Source organism: Myotis myotis, unplaced genomic scaffold (genome assembly GCF_014108235.1).
Source record: "Myotis myotis isolate mMyoMyo1 unplaced genomic scaffold, mMyoMyo1.p scaffold_m19_p_3, whole genome shotgun sequence".
In the NCBI taxonomy this organism is placed as follows: domain Eukaryota; kingdom Metazoa; phylum Chordata; class Mammalia; order Chiroptera; family Vespertilionidae; genus Myotis; species Myotis myotis.
This window is the reverse complement of record NW_023416335.1, coordinates 166,513,630-166,532,199: the sequence shown is the minus strand read 5'-3', so window position 1 is coordinate 166,532,199 and position 18,570 is coordinate 166,513,630. Positions and strand designations below refer to the sequence as shown.

General features: G+C 38.2%; 1 protein-coding gene across 3 annotated transcripts in view; it reads right to left on the bottom strand.

The window, feature by feature from the left end:
• Nucleotides 1-18,570, bottom strand: part of SLC38A4 (solute carrier family 38 member 4) — a 62,681-nt gene that overhangs the window by 25,059 nt on the left and 19,052 nt on the right. The window contains exons 2-4 of one of the 3 annotated variants that reach the window (XM_036299552.1): nucleotides 11,598-11,654; nucleotides 6,323-9,173; nucleotides 3,301-3,531 (exon numbers count right to left, since the gene is read on the bottom strand). In XM_036299552.1, coding sequence (XP_036155445.1) covers nucleotides 3,301-3,419 — 119 coding nt within the window. In that variant the 5' untranslated portion in view covers nucleotides 3,420-3,531; nucleotides 6,323-9,173; nucleotides 11,598-11,654. The remainder of the gene's footprint in view (nucleotides 1-3,300; nucleotides 3,532-6,322; nucleotides 9,174-11,597; nucleotides 11,655-18,570) is intronic. The other 2 variants (XM_036299551.1, XM_036299553.1) reach the window with 2 other exon arrangements.

Sequence of the window (18,570 nt, the reverse complement as noted above, 5' to 3'; positions counted from 1 at the left end):
GTGGGTTTTCAAGACCCTCAAGTGTACATCCAGGTTGGAACATTTCCTGCCATTCTCCTCCTATTTCCCTTAGGAAGCGTAACGCCCTCAGGTGCCGCCTTCTTCCATCTCTGCATTGCACGCCTTTGTGTTTTATTTAGTCTGTAGTTTGCTATGTGGAGACTGGCATATAATATTCATAATTGGAATATGAGACAATAAGATGAAATGGAGCCTAAAATGGGCCTAAGGATAAAAACAAAAGTGATTTAAACTCTGGAATACCCAGCATTCTACTTTTTACCTTAGTCAATAAACTAGAATCCTTTAGTCCATGAGTAGTTTTTAAAATTTAGAATGTGGAAGTAATTAGATTTTTCTCCAAGGCATTTGCATGCTCTTATTTTGGCATGGGATGAGTTGTGCTCAAGAAACATGCCAAGATTGTACAAAATATGAGGAATGTCCCCAGTGTCTTCAATGTTTTGATACTGAACCCAGCATGTATTGAAAACACAGTGTAGTGATTCCAAATAAATGCATTATGTTGAATTTCTCAAAAATTTACATTTCAAACCAAATAAAAACAAAACCCACTTTAAGGTGATTATAAAATTGGAAACTAATGACCTATGTTTGAATCAGAAGTGAAAGGTAGGGCACTGTGAATGGTCCAGAACATGCTGTATGAAGCTTAACAAAAGCGTCCTTTCTCTTTCCATTATGGCGTTTAGAGGAGCAATGAAATGGCTCCACAGGACTGACCTTGGGATAGTGTCTCCCTCAGCTTGGCCACCTCTGCAGAGTTCCTCTCTGTGTGCATCCTTCTCAGAAACAAAAGAGCCCTCAGACTTGGGTCAGTTTACCAAGGGTGATGCAGTAGAGGAGAAAGAACACGTTTACTGAGAATCATTTTATTCTCAGAAAAGTGGGTGCTGGGTTGCCAGTCTGCATTTTCTACTAACACCCAAAGAAGAAAATACCTTCTCCAGTGTTGGGCAACCACTATGCAGACTCCAAAGCCCCGTGTTTTACCACATTGTTTTTCCTGCTGTAGAAGATACCATCAGTTACATCTCTGAGGTCTTTCTTTTTTAGTTACTTATTATTAATCCTCACCCAAGGATATTTTCCCATTGATTTTTAGAGAGAGAGGAAAGGAGAGAGGGTGAGAGGGAGGGAGGGAGGAATGGGAGAGAGAGAGAGAGAGAGAGAGAGAGAGTGAGAGAGAGAGTGAGAGAAATATCAATATGAAAGAGACACATCAATTGATTGCCTTCCGCACATGCCCCGACTAGGGCTGGGGATAGAACCTGCAACTAGGTATGGGCCCTTGACCAGGAATCAAACCCAAGATCCCTTGGTGTACAAGCCAACATTCTAACCACCGGTCCCACTGGCCAGGGTTCCAGGGCCTTTCTAGCTCACCAACTAAACTTCACTGTACTGACTCCTTAGAGGAAGAGCAGTGCTCCCTCCTGATGGCCCTTCCTGGGTGTTGTGAATAAAATGAGGCATCCTTGTTTGAAGATAATATTCTTTTTGTTTGTTTGTTTAAAGTATTACATATGTCTCCTTTTTCCCCGATTGACACCCCCTCCCCCCGGCCACTCCCACCTCCAGGACAAGCCCCCATGAAGATAATATTCCTTACTTCAAAAATCCCCTTCTGGGTATCTTAAGTCATGCATAACTTGTATTATACAACACTGTGTGAGAAACTAATTTACTTATCAAGTAACTGTTGTGCACCTGCTATGTACCAGGCAGTGGGACATATGCTGGGGCCACAGAAGCCATAAGCCTGCTGTAGTGGCGTGATGAGTATCTGGATAGGGAGAGGGTGTGCAAAGGAGGGGGTGCCACTTCTACCCGGGGGAAGGCTTCATAGGAGACCTGCCATTAAGCTGAATCTTGGAGGTGAGTGGAGTCACTAGAGAGAAAGGGACAGGTGGGTAGGTGACACTAAAAGAGGGCATTCCAGAGAGACAGAAGAGTGCATGAAGGCACAAGGATCTGTGAGCGGCTCATCAAGGCAAGATAGGAGGGTAACACAGGGAGCAGGCAAGAGATAGGACAGAGAGTGAAGTAAGGGGCAGATCATGAAGGGGCTTATATGCCAAACAATGTATAGTCTCATATTTATCTTATAGTTAATGGGGAGCCATGGAAAGATTTTACCCAGCAATGGAACATGAGTCAATTTGCATTTGTAAAATATTACTTTTGCCCTAGCTGGTTTGCTTCAGTGGATAGAGTATTGGTCTGCAGACTGAAGGGTTTCAGGTTCAATTCCTGTCAAGGGCACATGCCCAGCTTGTGGGCTTGATCCCCAGTGGGGGATGTACAGGAGGCAGCCTATCAATGATTCTCTCTCATCATTGATGTTTCTATCTCTCTCTCCTTCTCTGAAATCAATAAAAATATTTTTTTTTAAAAAAGATTACTTTTGCAAGAAGGTGGAGGGCTAGTTGGAGGAGAACAAAATGTATTAACAGGGAGCCCAATCAGGTGATAGACAGGTGAGAGAGGATGAAGGCCTATAGTAGGTAGCAATAGAATGCATACAGAGAAGAGAGTGAATTTGAAACATTAATGAGGTGGACCCAACTGTATGTGTCGTTTGGGATAGGAGATGTGTGGTTTTACAACTGAGATCTTTTGGTTGAGTTATTGAATGACAGTGGGGACTTTCACCAACATGGGAATTACTGGAAGAGGAGCAGGGTTTGAAAGGAATCACAGGAGTTCCATGTTAGACATTACAACTTAGACTTCATAAATAAGGCAGTTCAGATACATGAGTCATCCAGTCGAGATGTGTAATAGACAGGGCATGTAATGATTTGGACTTCAGTTAAGAAGTCTAACAGGCTAAAGGTACAGCACATATTTAGTGGGTAAAAACCATGATAGTTATGAATGAGCTTCCTGATAGGGCGCTTTTAGTGAGAAAAGAATCCCTACAGCACTCTGGAGATGGAGCAAATGTTAAAAGGTAGTCAAGGAAGAAGACTCTAAGATAGAATGGTCCGATAGGTAAGAGAAGTGATAGGCTAATGTCATTTCAGTTATTCTATATTATTAATGAGGATGGGAACAATGTAACTTTAATTCTAAATTAGCCACACAAAGGATTGACATATAAAAATGGTGTAATAATCAGTACTTCAGGATCAGGGAGTTGATGTACTAACATCAATATCATTGTTATCTCTCAAACAGGTAATGCATTCAATTCTTCCCGACAAACTCCTTGTTGTCCATGTCCACAAACCTGTCTAATTCTCCCATGGAAACTGGTCATTTTTAACCTCATACCTGCTCATTGCTGCCTTTTCTAAGTTTTCCATCCCGGAGTAGCTGTCTTGAGCACTTTCTCCACTGCTGCTCTCATCATCGGGTCCCATGTTGACATTTGCCAGTTCCACAGGATCCATTTGAGCCGTCAGCGCTTCCTTGTCCACACACGAGCTCCTTCAGTGTAAACAGTATACTGTACCTTCAGCTCAAGGCTCTTCCACTTTGTGTTGGTGTTCAGTACACTCTGTTCTGAAAATAGAACATAAAATAAATCATTATGGTTTTCTTTAAATGATAAAAGAATATGAACCACCTATTTTGTATATGTTCTCTATACAAACATGGAAAGGAAATAAACTCCTGAAAACTTCACATAAATATTAACAGAAAGATTGACTTGAATTGCAGGAAGAAAGAAAATTATTAGTAAATTCCCAAATCAGCACATTTTTAAAAAAATGCATTTTATTGATTTTTTTACAGAGAGGAAGGGAGAGGGATAGAGAGTCAGAAACATCGATCAGCTGCCTCCTGCACATCCCCTACTGGAGATGTGCCCGCAACCAAGGAACATGCCCTTGACCAGAAGCAAACCTGGGACCTTTCAGTCCGTAGGCTAACGCTCTATCCACTGAGCCAAATGGGTTAGGGCAAGCACATGTTTATATAGTTCCTGTGTATGTGAACTTAGCAGGTGCTTTGCTAGTAACCGTGAGAAGAAAAAAATAAATCTTAAGATGTAGCAACAGTCTTCAAGAAGCTTTATCTATGTTTTTTATATTTATTGAGCGTATTGGGGTGACATTGGTTAATAAAATTATATAGGTTTCGAGTGTACAATTCTATAATACATCATCTGTATATTGCTTGTGTGTTCACCACCTAAAGTCAAAGCTCCTTCTGTCACCATTTATCCTCCCTTAACCCTCTTCTACCTCCAAACCTTTAGGTATTTGTAAGCAGATTGCAAGACTTAAAAGAAAGGGATACAAAAGTAAGTTGATGACAAATAAGATCTACCAATGCAGAATCTATTAGGGTCTCTACTAGGAGTAACATCAAGATCTTACCACTTTAATTTGCTAATTGTGCATGAAAGAATTAACACCACCAAAATGCTTGATAACATGCAACCCAGGGTAGGATTGGGCTCAGGGAGCTACTTTCTAGGCACTTGGATCATGAAGCCAATGTTAAGAATAGAAACAAAAGGAAGTTCAGGTTTATCTTTGAATCAGTATCAGTCACCATCTACATAAAATTAAAATACATTTTAACAACGAAGATATTTAGCTTTTAGACTCCCCTCTATCTTTAATTCATGAGATCTCAGCACAAGTTATTTAACTATTTGCCCCTTAGTTTTCTCAGTTGTAACTGAAAAAGGGTGGACTGGCATTGAAAAAAAAAAGAAAAGAAAAGAAAAGAAAACATGCTATGAATCCATCATGTTATCAATACAATTTCATATGAAATTTCTGATATTAGAATCATTCATTTCTTGTTGAACCATATTGGGGGAAATACTATCACTCTTGGAAGATGTGGTTCTTGGTAATAAAATCCTGAGCAGAGAAACAAACAAAAAAATACTTCAGAACTCATTAAATCCATAAACCCCCTTACAAATATATATATATATATATATATATATATATATATATATATATATATGGAAAGGCTTACACAATCCGGTGTTGATGCAGCATATTTGTGGAAGGCAACTTGTACTCCAAATTACAAAAGCTACCAAACACATATGGAAACTCCTTGGGAGAGTGTCATAGGCATGAGAACAACATTCACACCTGAGTTAACTACAGCAAAGCAATTAAAAAGGGACTTTAAAATTAATATAATAAAAAGATTCAAAATAATAAATAGCATCTTTAGAATAGAAGACCAGGCTGGTTTTTTAAAAAAGCCAAGAGAGAATTCTAAAAATAAAAAACATAGTCATTGAAATAAAGAAAATTCCACTGAAGGTAGAGTAATGAAACTGGAAGATAGATCTGTGGAAATCACTCAAGTTATATCACAAGGAGATAAAGAAAAATATGACGTTAAGAGACTTGGGGGAAAACAAGAATAAGAAGTTTAAACACACTGTAATAGTTATTCTAATAGGAGAGAATTGTGAGACTAGGGAGTCACAAAATAGAAAGACATGATGGTAGAGAATTGTCTGGAACTGGAAAAAAGATGGCAGTTCTTAGGGTTTCAAAAAAAGTGCATAGTACTTCAAGCAGGAGGAGTGAAAATGAATATATTCATTAATATGAAGTAGTTCAAGACGTCAAAGATATAGAGAAACATCTTCAAAACCACCCAGAAGAATAGAAGTGAGAGGGTTGGAACATTCAGCACCACACCCTCAACCTCCTGGGGGCGGGAAGGGACTGAAGGTTGAGTTAATCACTTGTGGTCCATGATTTGATCCTGCCTAAGTAATGAAGTCTCCATAAAAATCTTAACAGAATTGTTGCGAGGGTGGTACACCAGGAGAGAGTGTGGAAGCTTACACCTTTTCCCCATGCCTTCTCCTATGCATCTCTGCCATCCAGCTGTTCCTGAGTTCTGTCTTTTTATAATAAACCGGTAACCTAGTAAGTAAACTGCTTTCCGGAGTTTCTGTAAGCAACTCTAGCAAATTATTCCATTCAATTTACTTTGTCAGAAGTACAGGATGTCTGGACTTGCCATATCATCTGACGTAGGGGCAGCCTTGTGGAACTGAGCCCTTAACCTGGGCATCTGACAGTAACGCCTAGTAGATAGGATCAGATTTGAATTGAATTGTAGGATAACCAGCTGGTGTTGAAGAATTGGTGAGTGTGGGAAAACACACACACACACACACACACACACACACACACACACACACACACAGTATCAGACGGGAGTATTGGGAATAGAGTAGATAAATATTATTTACTTTTAGCCTGTATCCATTTTATTTTTCAACTTGTCCACTAATTAGTCAATCATATTTTAACTTCTAATAATGTTTTTCTTTCCCGTTCCTCTTTTTTCGTATTACCTTTGTTGTTTGTTTTCAGATGTAATTATTTTCTTAACTCTTTCTCAGAATATTGATTGGAAGTTTTCAAGGGTTCCTTTTGTTCCTTAAATTATGTATTTTTTTCTCTGGAGTTAGTTCTTCTGCTCGTTCATTCTTGGCTCTTCTCTTTCATGCTGCTGGTTTTCCTTACAGTCTTAGCAGTCCTCAGTTGTCTAGTCATATTTATGAATGGAGAGTCTATTGGCTGACTTCGACAGCTAGCTCTCAGGGTTGCTCTGATGTCTTGCAGGCCTGTCACTGATGGCTTGCTCTCTTGGAGGGCCTGTCTGAGTGCCCTCAGAGGAGCCCACACCCAGACTCAGCTGGCCCTCTGGGACAGAGAGGTGCCTCTGGGAGCAAAATGCTGCGATGTATTTTCTCTTGGCGGAGCTTCCAGTCCTGCTTGTTACCCATCGCTGTCTGCTGTGGTGGCCCTCAGACCTATTCTAGAGTCCATCTTCAGATTTTCTTTACAACCAGCCTTATCCGATGGGCACCAGTGGCAGCCCAAACTGACCAAGATGTCCAAACTGAGCTTGCTTGGTGAATACTGGTCACTGGTTGCCTGCGGTCCAATCCTCCTCTTTGTACATATTGACTTAACTTGAACTGCTACCAGGCTCCCACGGTCCCTCCCACTCCATACCCTGGTTTACCCTGGTTTTTTCTTTCATAGATTTCCCAGCCCTATCTGCTTTCTGGCTCCTAGGAAGTCTTCAAATTTTCTGTTTGTTAACAACACTGCTGTTATTTTTCAGAGCTTATGTTTTGTTTTTCTTTTTAAAAGTATCATTTTGTTTGAAGTTTCACTGCTTGAATTCCTCAAGGCTAGGCCCTGAGCCCCCCTTCTTCCAATCCACTCCTAAAATTTTATACACCAAGGATTCCTCAAGGTCATCTTCAGCCCAGGCCTCTACTCTTGTCTCTAGTTCCATGTGTCCTGTGGCCTAACTGATGTATACACTTGCATGTCTCAAAGGTAGTTTAAATTCCATGTCTCCAAAATCTAACTGGTGCCAGTTTCCTCTCCTTCCAATGTTTCCTATCCAAAGAATGTTGTCACCCCTTATCCAGCTACTCAAACCAAGAAATGTCAGTCTTCCATTATAATGTTTTCTTTCTCCCCCCTGGCATCCAGTCCTTTACAAAGTCTGATTGACTTTACAAATAACTAAAGTATATCTTAAATTAGTCTACTTGAATTCCTTCCACCATCACTCTTGGCCGGTACTATTTTTGTCCTTATTCCCATTTTACAGATTAGGTAATGGAGTCACAGAAAGATTAAGTAGCCTGCATGCTCTGCCACCTCTGGACTGCTTGCTATCTCTGCTACAGAGAACTCAAGCCCACATGGGGAATAGAAACTCTGGTTTTGATGATAAAAGTGGGTATAAATCCTGGCCAAATTAGCTAACTTCTTACTTGTGTCTTTCCACATATAAAATGAGGAAAATACCATTTACCACGAAGCAGTACCATGAAGGTTTAAATTATACTATGCATGTCAACGTTTGGTGTGTAGTGGGCCCTTAATAAATTTAAATCCCTTTTCCCTCTTCCAATAATCAGTGTTTTATACCCATATCTACACATGCATATAAGTATACCTTAGGCAATTACAAAAGAGAACTTTATAGTTCTCAGAACTCTCACAAACATTGTAGGAAAGGTAGGTACCCTTCACAAATAAGGAAATTGAAACCTAAACTTAAAGCTACTTTTCCATATCTAAAATACTTATTCCACTCCCTGTTGAGGTGATATAACATGATGTTATGACCCTTGTAGTGGATTAAGACCTGGGCCCCTCATCCTAATTTTGGCGCCAGTCAAGAGACATCTTCTCACAAAAGTTGGAACACTTTTGCAGAGCTCACATATTTAGCTCTGAAGATTCTATTACTGATCTATTTTAAGGGAACAACAGCTAAAAGCAAAATTTAAAAAAATTGAACATTATGAGAAACTAGATATTCTGAACCATTTGCCTGCAGCACAAAGTACATGCTTTGAAGCATTTACACTACATCATAATGGCTAAAATTTATTTTCATGATTAATTACACTATTCTGCTTCAATGCAGAAGTATTTTTCAGGTGGCATTTATTCATTCATTCAACAAATATTGAGAATGAAACATGAGCCAGAAACTGGATTTTCCCATTCCACCTCAGGACCTTTTAACATTCTGTCCTCCCTGCCTGGGATGCTCTTCTGAACCCAGGTTGCTCCCAGAGTTAATTTAAAAAACCTGAAAATCTTTAAATGCCATGTGGTCACAGAGGCCCCACATTGAAACTAACTCCCCTGTTACATGTTCACACAGCATGTTCTCCTCTGCCTCAGAGTACTTGTCACATTTTGCACCTACATGTTTTGTTGTGCTTGTTTGATAAAAAAAAACAACAAAAAAAAACCAAAAAACTGTTTCTTCCAGTAGGCAGAAAGCTTCATGAAGACAGAAACGATGTCCAGTTTGTAGACTCTACATATTCCCAACATCTACCACGTTGCCTGGTGTTATATTCTACTAAGACCAACGCACCTTTATATGATTTCCTTTGTAGATACAAGTATGCATGGGTTAATATTTCAAAGTGAAATGGAAAGTGTTCCTCTGGTTACCAGAAGAATAGCTTTGTTGCACAATGAATATTCAAAATTATTCTAAAAGAAAAATCAAATTTGATTTGACGGAACTTTGTGTAGTCTAGCCTTTCTTTCTGATGAGGTTGTTATTCTGTGATACAAAGATGTTTTGCAGAACATATTCCAGTGCAGAATTATTGCTTCAGTTCACTCATTCACGAAGATGCAAAATCAAAACTTGAAAAAAAAGTATTTAGAATATTATCAGCATTAGAAGATCTTGTTTCATGACATTTATTAAGAGATGTCTAAATATCCTAACTAGCTAATTCCTTATATCCAACTTCTTGTTTTTTAAACACTATACTATCCTGTTCTTTGAAAATGTACCCTAAGAAACTCAGTATAGAAGATTCTCAAAAAAGCAAATTTCTCAAATTTTTACTTATGTTGTTCAAAGAAGAACATCAACAACCTGGAAGCAAAACTGTCCTTGAGTCAAGAGACAAAAGTTATGACCTTCCCTAATTACTGCAAACATTTATTTTGCCTGATAAGTGAGAGTGAGAAGGGAGCTAACATGGTCAGAGCATTTCCCACCATCCCTATCTGTTCTGTCTTTCATGCCAACCAGCTCTGACGAATCTACTCTGAAATCTAGATTAAGGTAGCAGATAGCCTCACATGCCATGTACCCTTTGGTTGAGCAAACAGGGTGTAGCTGGTCATGCAACTTCTAAAAGCCAACTATGTTGGATCCAAGGAACTGATTTAAATCCACATACAAAATGTATCTGAGCTCTATGGACATAGCTTTGGCAATGAAATCAATCTAATATCATTTTTTTATTAAATTCTCTTAAACAACCTTCCAAACAATACTGTTCTAGTCGCACATTGATAATCAGATGGCTTCTTAGTCTCTGGCATGATTTCTCACAGAAATTAACTTCCAGAGAAACATTCACTACAGTCAGTCTGAGGTACATCTTAGAAGAAATGACGGCCAGTAAAAGCAGAACTGTGTTTACTTGACTACTCCCTATTGCTAGTGCTAATATTATAGCATTTTCATTCCTTTCCTCTACTTAGACACAGCTTAGAAATAATATCTAGGGAGAACTAGAGAAGTTAAAATAACCCCATAGTGAGGTCTTTTCTCTTTGCTAAGAATATTACATGCTTGCTAATATAAGATTTATAGCAACCTATGAAGAGGTATAAAGGACTCTTCATAAAATCTGAGTATGTTAGTTTGCTTACGAACTTTCTAGCTCTGCTCTTCAGAAACATGGATTCTCTCGTCATCTTAAACATGAAGAAACATCTTAAATTCCTGCTTAACTGTAGTTCCTATTACCCCAAACAGTAGTTTCCGTAAATGTACAGGGATATGTAGCATATATGATATTAACATAGTGACCTCTTTATGCTATACATGCTAATGCATGATATTTAATAACTTATAATGAATTGTGGGTACAGTAAATTCCAAAATGTGTACATTGTATATAATTGACAGTGAGCCACCCCTAGAGGTACTTTTTCTTTATGAAAATAAATTAAATAACATGGTTAAAGAAAACTCAAGGGTTTAGCCCCAATACTACATGTCTCAGTACTTAAACATTGAAGTGTTTATACTTCTTAAAAATATAAATAGAAAGACTGTCAAGAAAAAAACCAAAACATTATTGAAATATAAATCTGAATGACTAGAAGAGGTTGACCTGTAAAATAAATGCCAATTTTTTCTAGAACACACACCTAAATTTCTTTAGTTTGTCAAAAATAAAACTCTCAACCAACTGTCCATGAATATGATCTATGTCATCAGTCAAATTAAATTTTCACTAACTTATAAAGCACTGTTCATCTTATCACCTGGGCATTTAATAAAAACCATCACCATATGCTCCAAATGCAAGGATACCCATTGCAAGATGCCCCAAATGCAAGGATACCCACATCCCCTAAGAATTCTCCCCCTGTCTAATTAATAAATGTGAGTATAGCTCTATTTTTAGATAATTAATTTCAGTCCTTCACAATCTAAAGCTGTGCTTCTATTCTATTCAATTTATCCATTTCCTCCAGTAAATAGCTCTAAAAATACTATATTAAAATGGTCACACAAGAAGACAAGGTGAGACACACTCTCTCTTTGACACTTAACAGTGACACAGCCCAAACCTTTAGCCTTTCCCATCTGCTGCATGTGATGTTCCTTCTCGGTTACTCTTTTTGTTTTTCAAGATAAAATCTTCAATGTTATAAATTGAGAACATATTTTTAAAACTTTATATTTTTCCTAAAACAAATTATGTTAACCCTTCACTTTATTCAGTGATTAACCAAAATATGTAAATAGCTAAGCCTTTCTACCGCTGGGTTTGGGCTGTTTTCCTTTCCTAGTATCCACTGTCCTGATTTTATGCTCAAACCTAAAATTATCTGCGAAAGAAAACTGCAATCAGAATCCGAGTAAATTATTCCAATGTCTGACATTATATTAAACTGGTCCTTTTTTTCATATTGAGAAAAAAGCGACCCAAATAGTATTTCTAAACTTTTAAGTTTGTAGTAAACAATAAACACTATAAAAAGAAGAAAGGCAGCATTATTTCAACACTGCGTATATTCATGTAAAAACAGCTTTACCTTAATTATTCATCCAGTCCTGGGCAGTCTTTCCAGAATTGTTTGGAATGCAGAACCCTGAAACAGAGTTGACTTATATGAACCTTTGGGCATCTAGACAATGATTTAAAGACCAGAGGGCGTAAAGGAGACAAGCCAATCACCACCACCACCTTGCCCCAACACCTCCCTCTGTCCAACTTGCGTCAGTTCTTTAAAAAAAAAAAGAAAAGCTAAATCAGTTTACTGTTTTTCATTTGGATTAAACATCAGTTACACCAATTTCTATTTGCTTTTAGGATTTTTGGCTTTTATTCAACAAAATACCCATTTACTAAAAGTTCTACCTTGATCGGTGTCATTCTGTATCAAGATTCTGTACTCTGGTTGACTGATAAATCTAGCAATGTTAATTTTTCAAAAGGTTTGTGAACTGAAGTCAAAGTAAAACAACACACTAATTATAGTTGTGGAGTTAGACTGTTAAATGAAATATTATAATCCGAATACACAGAAAAAATTAATTACACAGCAGAAGAATTGTTTTCTTTTGAATGGTTGACTTATTTAGAGAAAAAGTAGTAGAATGACAGACACTTCCAATTCACACCAAATCACTCAAGGTGCCCTGAGGTTGGAAGTAAGCCCTGTCACTGCTGCTACCATTCCAAAGGAAGTGTGCTGAGTAAGCAAAACTCTACTTAAGAGTTTTTAAAGAATTTTTAAACAGACATTTTTTAAAAAAACTACTTAGCTTTCCACCTATCAGAGAAAGAATTAAAATGTGTTGGCAAGTAATTTATTCTGTTATGAAAAAGGATCAAATAGACTTGGTCTGAAAGTAAAGTGAGAAAAACATATTAGAAATCATCTGTGCCCTGGCCAGTGTGCTAAGTGGTTAGAGTGTTGGTCCACACATAGACCAAGGGGTTGTGAGTTCAACTCCCAGCCAAGGGCAGGTACCTGCTTTGTAGTTTCAATCCAGGCCCTGGTTGGGGCGAGTGTAGGAGACAACCAATCAATTTGTTTCTCTCACATTGATGTTTCTTTCTCTCTCTCTCCTCCCTCCTTCCCTTCCACTCACTCTTAAAAAAAGCGATGGAAAAAATATCCTCAGATGAGGATTAACAAAACAACACCCCCAAATCATCCAGAATTAAGAAAGTTTTATGATAAAAATTTTACTTTTTCAATATATCTTTATACTGTATGTTGAAAAATGTTATATTTTTTCAATTTTAAAAATTGAAAATATATAGAATGAAAATCAATTTTTATAACATGAATGAACAATCTGATAAGCTGTTAGAAGAAATGCTACATTACAAGAGTTGTGTTAATCCCCTGTTTCTAGAAAAAAACAACTAAACATTGTTCTTAGAGCAAGAAATTATTAAGTTAATGCAAGATATTAAACAGTGAACAAAATGCCCAGTACCCATTTCTCTTTTCCTTATCAAATGTGCCCATTTGGTCTTAAGTTTTATATATTTCCTTTTATTTGTCTTTTAGTTAACTTGTTCTTTATTTTTCAGAGTTATCCTGTAGTTTTGTTCTTTATCAGATGAAAAGTATTATGGTCTAGGGAAAAATAATAACAAATATGCTATTTTAATATATAGGAAATTTGAAGAATATTTCTTTTCAAATAATTTTTGTCATTTAACTGTGATCTTTTCAACTTAAAATGTCCTTCTGTTTGCAAAGTTACCAGATGAGTATACGATTAATCAAGCACAGTCCTGAAATAATTGTTAGAAAATTAAATACTTTTATCCTAGTAAAATCCCACTTGATAGTGGATCGACTGAAAAAGAATGAATGTACTACAAAATGTGAATTTCATACTATAATACCCTCATATAAAATAGGATGGAGATAAATGTATATATACCTCAAATTTTACCTCTTTAAAGTTTTAAATTCCTTGTAATTCTGATCTTCTTCAAGTGTACTAAATAATTATAGTAAGTTAGCATGTTGGATTAAAATAAAAAGCACACAAAGGGATTTCTATTTCTTTTGAACCTACTCTAATTGCAAAATTTTTATCATAAAACTTGCCTAATTCTGACTCAAAAATTGAATATACACATGAAAACTGTCTTGACAAAAGTTAGCTCAATTAAAATAGCTCAGGAACTTGTTTATTTAGATATGCCAAAATTAATGAAGAAAGGTATGGTCTTGACAAAACTCACAGTAATTTTCCTTCCATAAGGAAAACACAAGCTAAAACATTATAGTTTAATGTTCTGAATATTTCTTAAAATCATACCATAATGTAATTTCATATACATTTGGTAATAGGTGTATGCTCTTTTGATACTTAAAACATGGCAAATGTAGAAAGAGGTAATGGACCAGAATACGTCCATTACAAAATGAAAAATACGTCAGTAGTGAACAAAGAAGGAAGTCTGAGCAATGAGATGACAAACACTTTAACTGATTCTTCATATAAGGCATTCATGTAAGTGCCACCAAGAATAGATATATGAGACTTGGTCCAGAGAGGGGCACAGTAGGTTGTAGGGGGTAAGAGATATACACATACAGGGATAGCTGGCTTTTCAAACTATAACAATTAATGTTAGTAGAATTGCACAATATGCCCAGGACTCGAAAAGAGTCCCCAGGGGCTGAGGCCATTCACAAAGCCTTCAGGGAGCCCATGTACCTTGAGGAGGGCCTTAAAGTCCAGGTGAAATTCCGATAGGCAGGGAGGAAGGAGAGAGGCATCCTGGATGAAAAATGCAGATATGCTAAAAAGATATTCTGGCAACAAAGAGAACCAGTCTGGCTGCAGTGGAGACTTTCTGGACCAAAACAGAACCAAATGGAATCATCCAGACCATAAAAGGCATTAAGTCCAGGAAACCCAGGTGTTTAGTCATGAGGATCTCTTCTTGAAAGCTTCTAGGGAAAATCAGCAGGGAAGGAGTGCAAGTGGGATGATGAGTTCGAGACGAAGGCCGGGACAAGGAGGACAGTGAGGAGGTTGACTGATAGTTGGCCTTGGCAATGTTTGCCTGTCTGAGAACGACGGCCGAGGAAAAGGCACATGGAAAGAATTTTAATTGGGGTCAAAGGTCGTTTGATTCTTTCTTATAGTACTGTTTCTGTTTATCACTCTCCCTAGCCAGCAATACTAGGACATGCTATAAAAACTTCTATGTAATCATTCAATGAGAAACAGAAATTTGCAATAAGACCTTCATTTTTATTGACATAGAGAAAGAGGATATATGGTATGATTCATGCACTTCATCACCCCATTCCTCTGTCTGTGGCTGTCGTTTTCACATAGTCCAGAGAAGGTCCTAGAAGGTATATCCCAATATACTATCTATTGAATGTACAAAATTGTTTGCTCAAAATAAACAAAGTGATTCAGATCATAATTATGCCCATATTTAAAAATTACTAATCATCTTTGTTTAAAATTTCTACCTTCAATGATGTCCTCAAAGAGAACATGCCAGCTGGACCAAGTCAAAATGAGTCAACAATTAAAAAAAAAATCCCTTAGCCAGACCATCATGGCATTTTGCAATGACACAGGGAAAGATAACCTCTTGTTCTAATGATGAGTGTACCCAAATTTCTAATTTTAGTCACAGGACAAAATAATACTTGGAAACAGAATCTAGTTATAGGCAAATTAGAAGAAAACAGGTAGAAATAGTGATAACTAAGAAACCAAATTCCCTAATTTTTAGAAATCTCATATTCCCTTTGTACCTGCATTAACTTGCTTATTTATTTATTTTTTTGTTCCCACTTCAAATACCCATTAGGTCACCTTCCTTTTTTCTCCTTTCTGTTTCTTTTTAACTTTTCTATACTACCCTGCTTTTATTACGCCTTATTCTCCAAGAAGAGTTAGTTACCTTTTATCATTTTCAGCCTTCAGATTTATAAACTCAGAATCTAATGAAGTAAATCAAGTTCCAAGAGTATATGTCTGTCTTCATCCTATAGCCTATTAGTGCTTCCCAATATAAAAAACACTTACATTGATCCAACTGTTTTTATAGTATTACTAGAGGCCCAGTGCATGAAAATTTGTTCACTGGGGGAGAGGGGGTCCCTCAGCCCGGCCTGCCCCCTCTCACAGTCCAGGAGACCTCAGGGGATGTCCTCCTGATGTCTCTGTGGGAGGCAACCGGGCTGATCAGGGGAAGGCGTCACCCCCATCACCCTGCTGCTGCTGCCACTGCCAGCCACGGCAGCTGTGAGGTCTGAGCCCCGGGCCTCGCAGCTGCCTGAGCCCATGGCTGCCATGAGCCCAGGCCTCACAGCTGCTGTGGCTTTTTCTGGATGGACGTCTGGAAGACATCTGCCCAAATTAGCATATTATCCTTTTATTAGTATAGATAGGTAAATGTCTATCTGACCTACCAAGTTACTCCTAAAATTGGAAGACACTAGCACAACTGCAATTAAGAACAATATTTTGATGATTCCTTGTTATCCTAGGATTTACCCTCTGGCCTTTTGGGTTTCAGACTTACAGTGATGAAGAGAATTTGTGATCTCTTTTAATGACCTGCTTTGGCACTCCAAATCCTTTATTTTATCCCTCTTAATATGGATATGGGCAAAAAGGACTAGGAGGAAGAGGAGGAGGAGAAAATCCATACAGAAATATTACAGAAATCTTCTCAAATCATTCAAATAGCAGAATCCCATGTTATTCTGAAAGTGAATTGAGTACTTACATACTTGTGTTACTATATGATTTTCAGAGTGATGAAAGCTTAGTATGCTAATAGGTATCTCTCTTCATGATTATGTAGGTATTAACCTCAACTACTTACATAACAAAAAATCCAGACCTGGCCAGTGTGGTTAGAGTGTCAGCTCACACACCAAAAGGTCACAGGTTCTATTCCTGGCCAAGGGCACATACCTGGGTTGCAGGTTCAAACCCCAGGGCCCAGGTCCAGCCTAGTGCAAGAGGCAATGTGTCTCTCTCACCTAGATGTTTCTCTCTCTCTCTCTCTCTCTCTCTCTCTCTCTCTCTCTCTCTCTCTCTCTCTCTCTTCCTCCCTCCCTCCCCTCCCACTCTTTTTAAAAATCCTTGGGGGGGGAAATCCAAAACAGGGTTACTAAGTTGTAGTACATTTTCAATGTTCTTACATAACAAAACAACACCTTAACACACTCATACTACAAATGACTTTATGAATAACCTCATTTGATAATACTTTCAAAAAGTCTAAACTTGGGACCTTCCTGAATATGAGGCTCCAAAGGGGTTCCCTGCCCAGGCCGCTTGGGAGAGGCTCTGCTTTTCTGTTCTGTAAACTTCCCTAAGAGAAATGTGATGACCCAGGGGTGCTGAGGACATTGCAAAGTTGATGGCATCCCCTCTCTTTAGCCCAGCCCACACCACCTTTACAGTTATACAATGGTGCATTTGGGAAATGTTTGGATAGTCAATTGCTATGTTACAAAATTAGCAAACAAGTTTGGTGCAGGTTGACAAACTTACTGACTTTGCCACAGACCTAAATAGAAAATTTCTTTTAGCCTCAGCTGACAAACAAAACAGCTCATGTTGTTGATGATACTCTGCTCTCTGCCTTTCCCTTTTCAAGCAACTCAAATCCTTCTGGTCAATTCCATTTCTTGATCCCACAACGAAAGGATGGAGAGGAATGAGTATCACAAGTTCATTCCCAACTTCTGCCTAAGCAGATACATCCTGGTGAAGAAGGAAAACAAGGTCTGTAAGCCTCATGGCTGAAGTAATGTACTGATTCTAAATGTTAAATTAGAGCTTTTAGAAGCTTGCTTTAAAGAATGATTCCTACCATTTAAAATGCCTGCTTGAGCCCTGGCTGGTTTTGCTCAGTGGATAGAGCATTGGACTGCAGACTGAAGGGTCCCGGGTTCGATTCCAGTCAAGGGCACATGCCTTGGTTGCGGGCTCGATACCCGGTTGGGGGTGTGCAGGAGGCAGCCAATCAATGATTCTCTCTCATCATTGATGTTTCTAGCTCTCTCTCCCTCTCCCTTCTTCTCTGAAATCAATAAAAATATATTTTAAAAAAATGTTTCATTTAAAATAAAATAAAATAAAATGCCTGCTTGAGAAAATAGCACCACTAAGAGATATATAATTATAATGATAACTAAAACAAAAATTCCTAAACAATCAAATCAGCTTGTTGAGTTCTTCATATAAAATGCAATATTAATGCAGTGCTGGGTTGATTTAACTGCCTTACTAATTCATAATAGCAATTGATGATTTTTTAAAAAATTACCTCCTTTTGGGCCACAGCACATTCATTTCCATTGCTCTCTTTCATGTTGCTACCCATCCCTTTCTTTTAAAAACAAATTCCCTAGCAGAATGGTGTCACTGCATTTTGATTTTGTAGGTTCATCAGTGACTGTACTTTGTAAACCTGCCATCTTGCTTGAACTCGGACTCCCAACAGTATCTTGAGCTGTGACCCACTAGGCTGAGTGGGTAGACTGGGATGAGACAGGGCACAAGCGAGGGAGAAGAGCACTCAGCAGGCTCTGTAATGGGAGGCGCTCCTAGGAGGTGATACCACAGACCTATGCTGGGAAAGAAGCAGTGTCACTGATAATGAGTGGTCTGCTAGGCTGGCATTTTCAGTATCCTACTCAGAATGTTGAAATAAGGAATGTCGACTATAAAGTGGTCTTCAAAGGAATTTGAGCAGAGTGAGATATATATAATAGATAGTATATATATATTAGAGATTAACATTTCTTAATGGACTTTTTGGTGACTGCAATGAAGGATTCGTGAGTCAGGTCTCCAAATGAGGAGGTAAGTTTCTGCCTGGGGTGCTTGCCTCTCCTGCTGGTCTGTAAGCAGTTCCAAGGCTGGGCCCTGCTGTAGTCAGAGCTCCGGGGCACTTTGCTACAAGGGTCAGCAGTGCCCAGCATGGCAAGGTTAACTGAGCTTGTGTTGCCTATGGGTTGCACGAGTTGGGAAGTACAATTC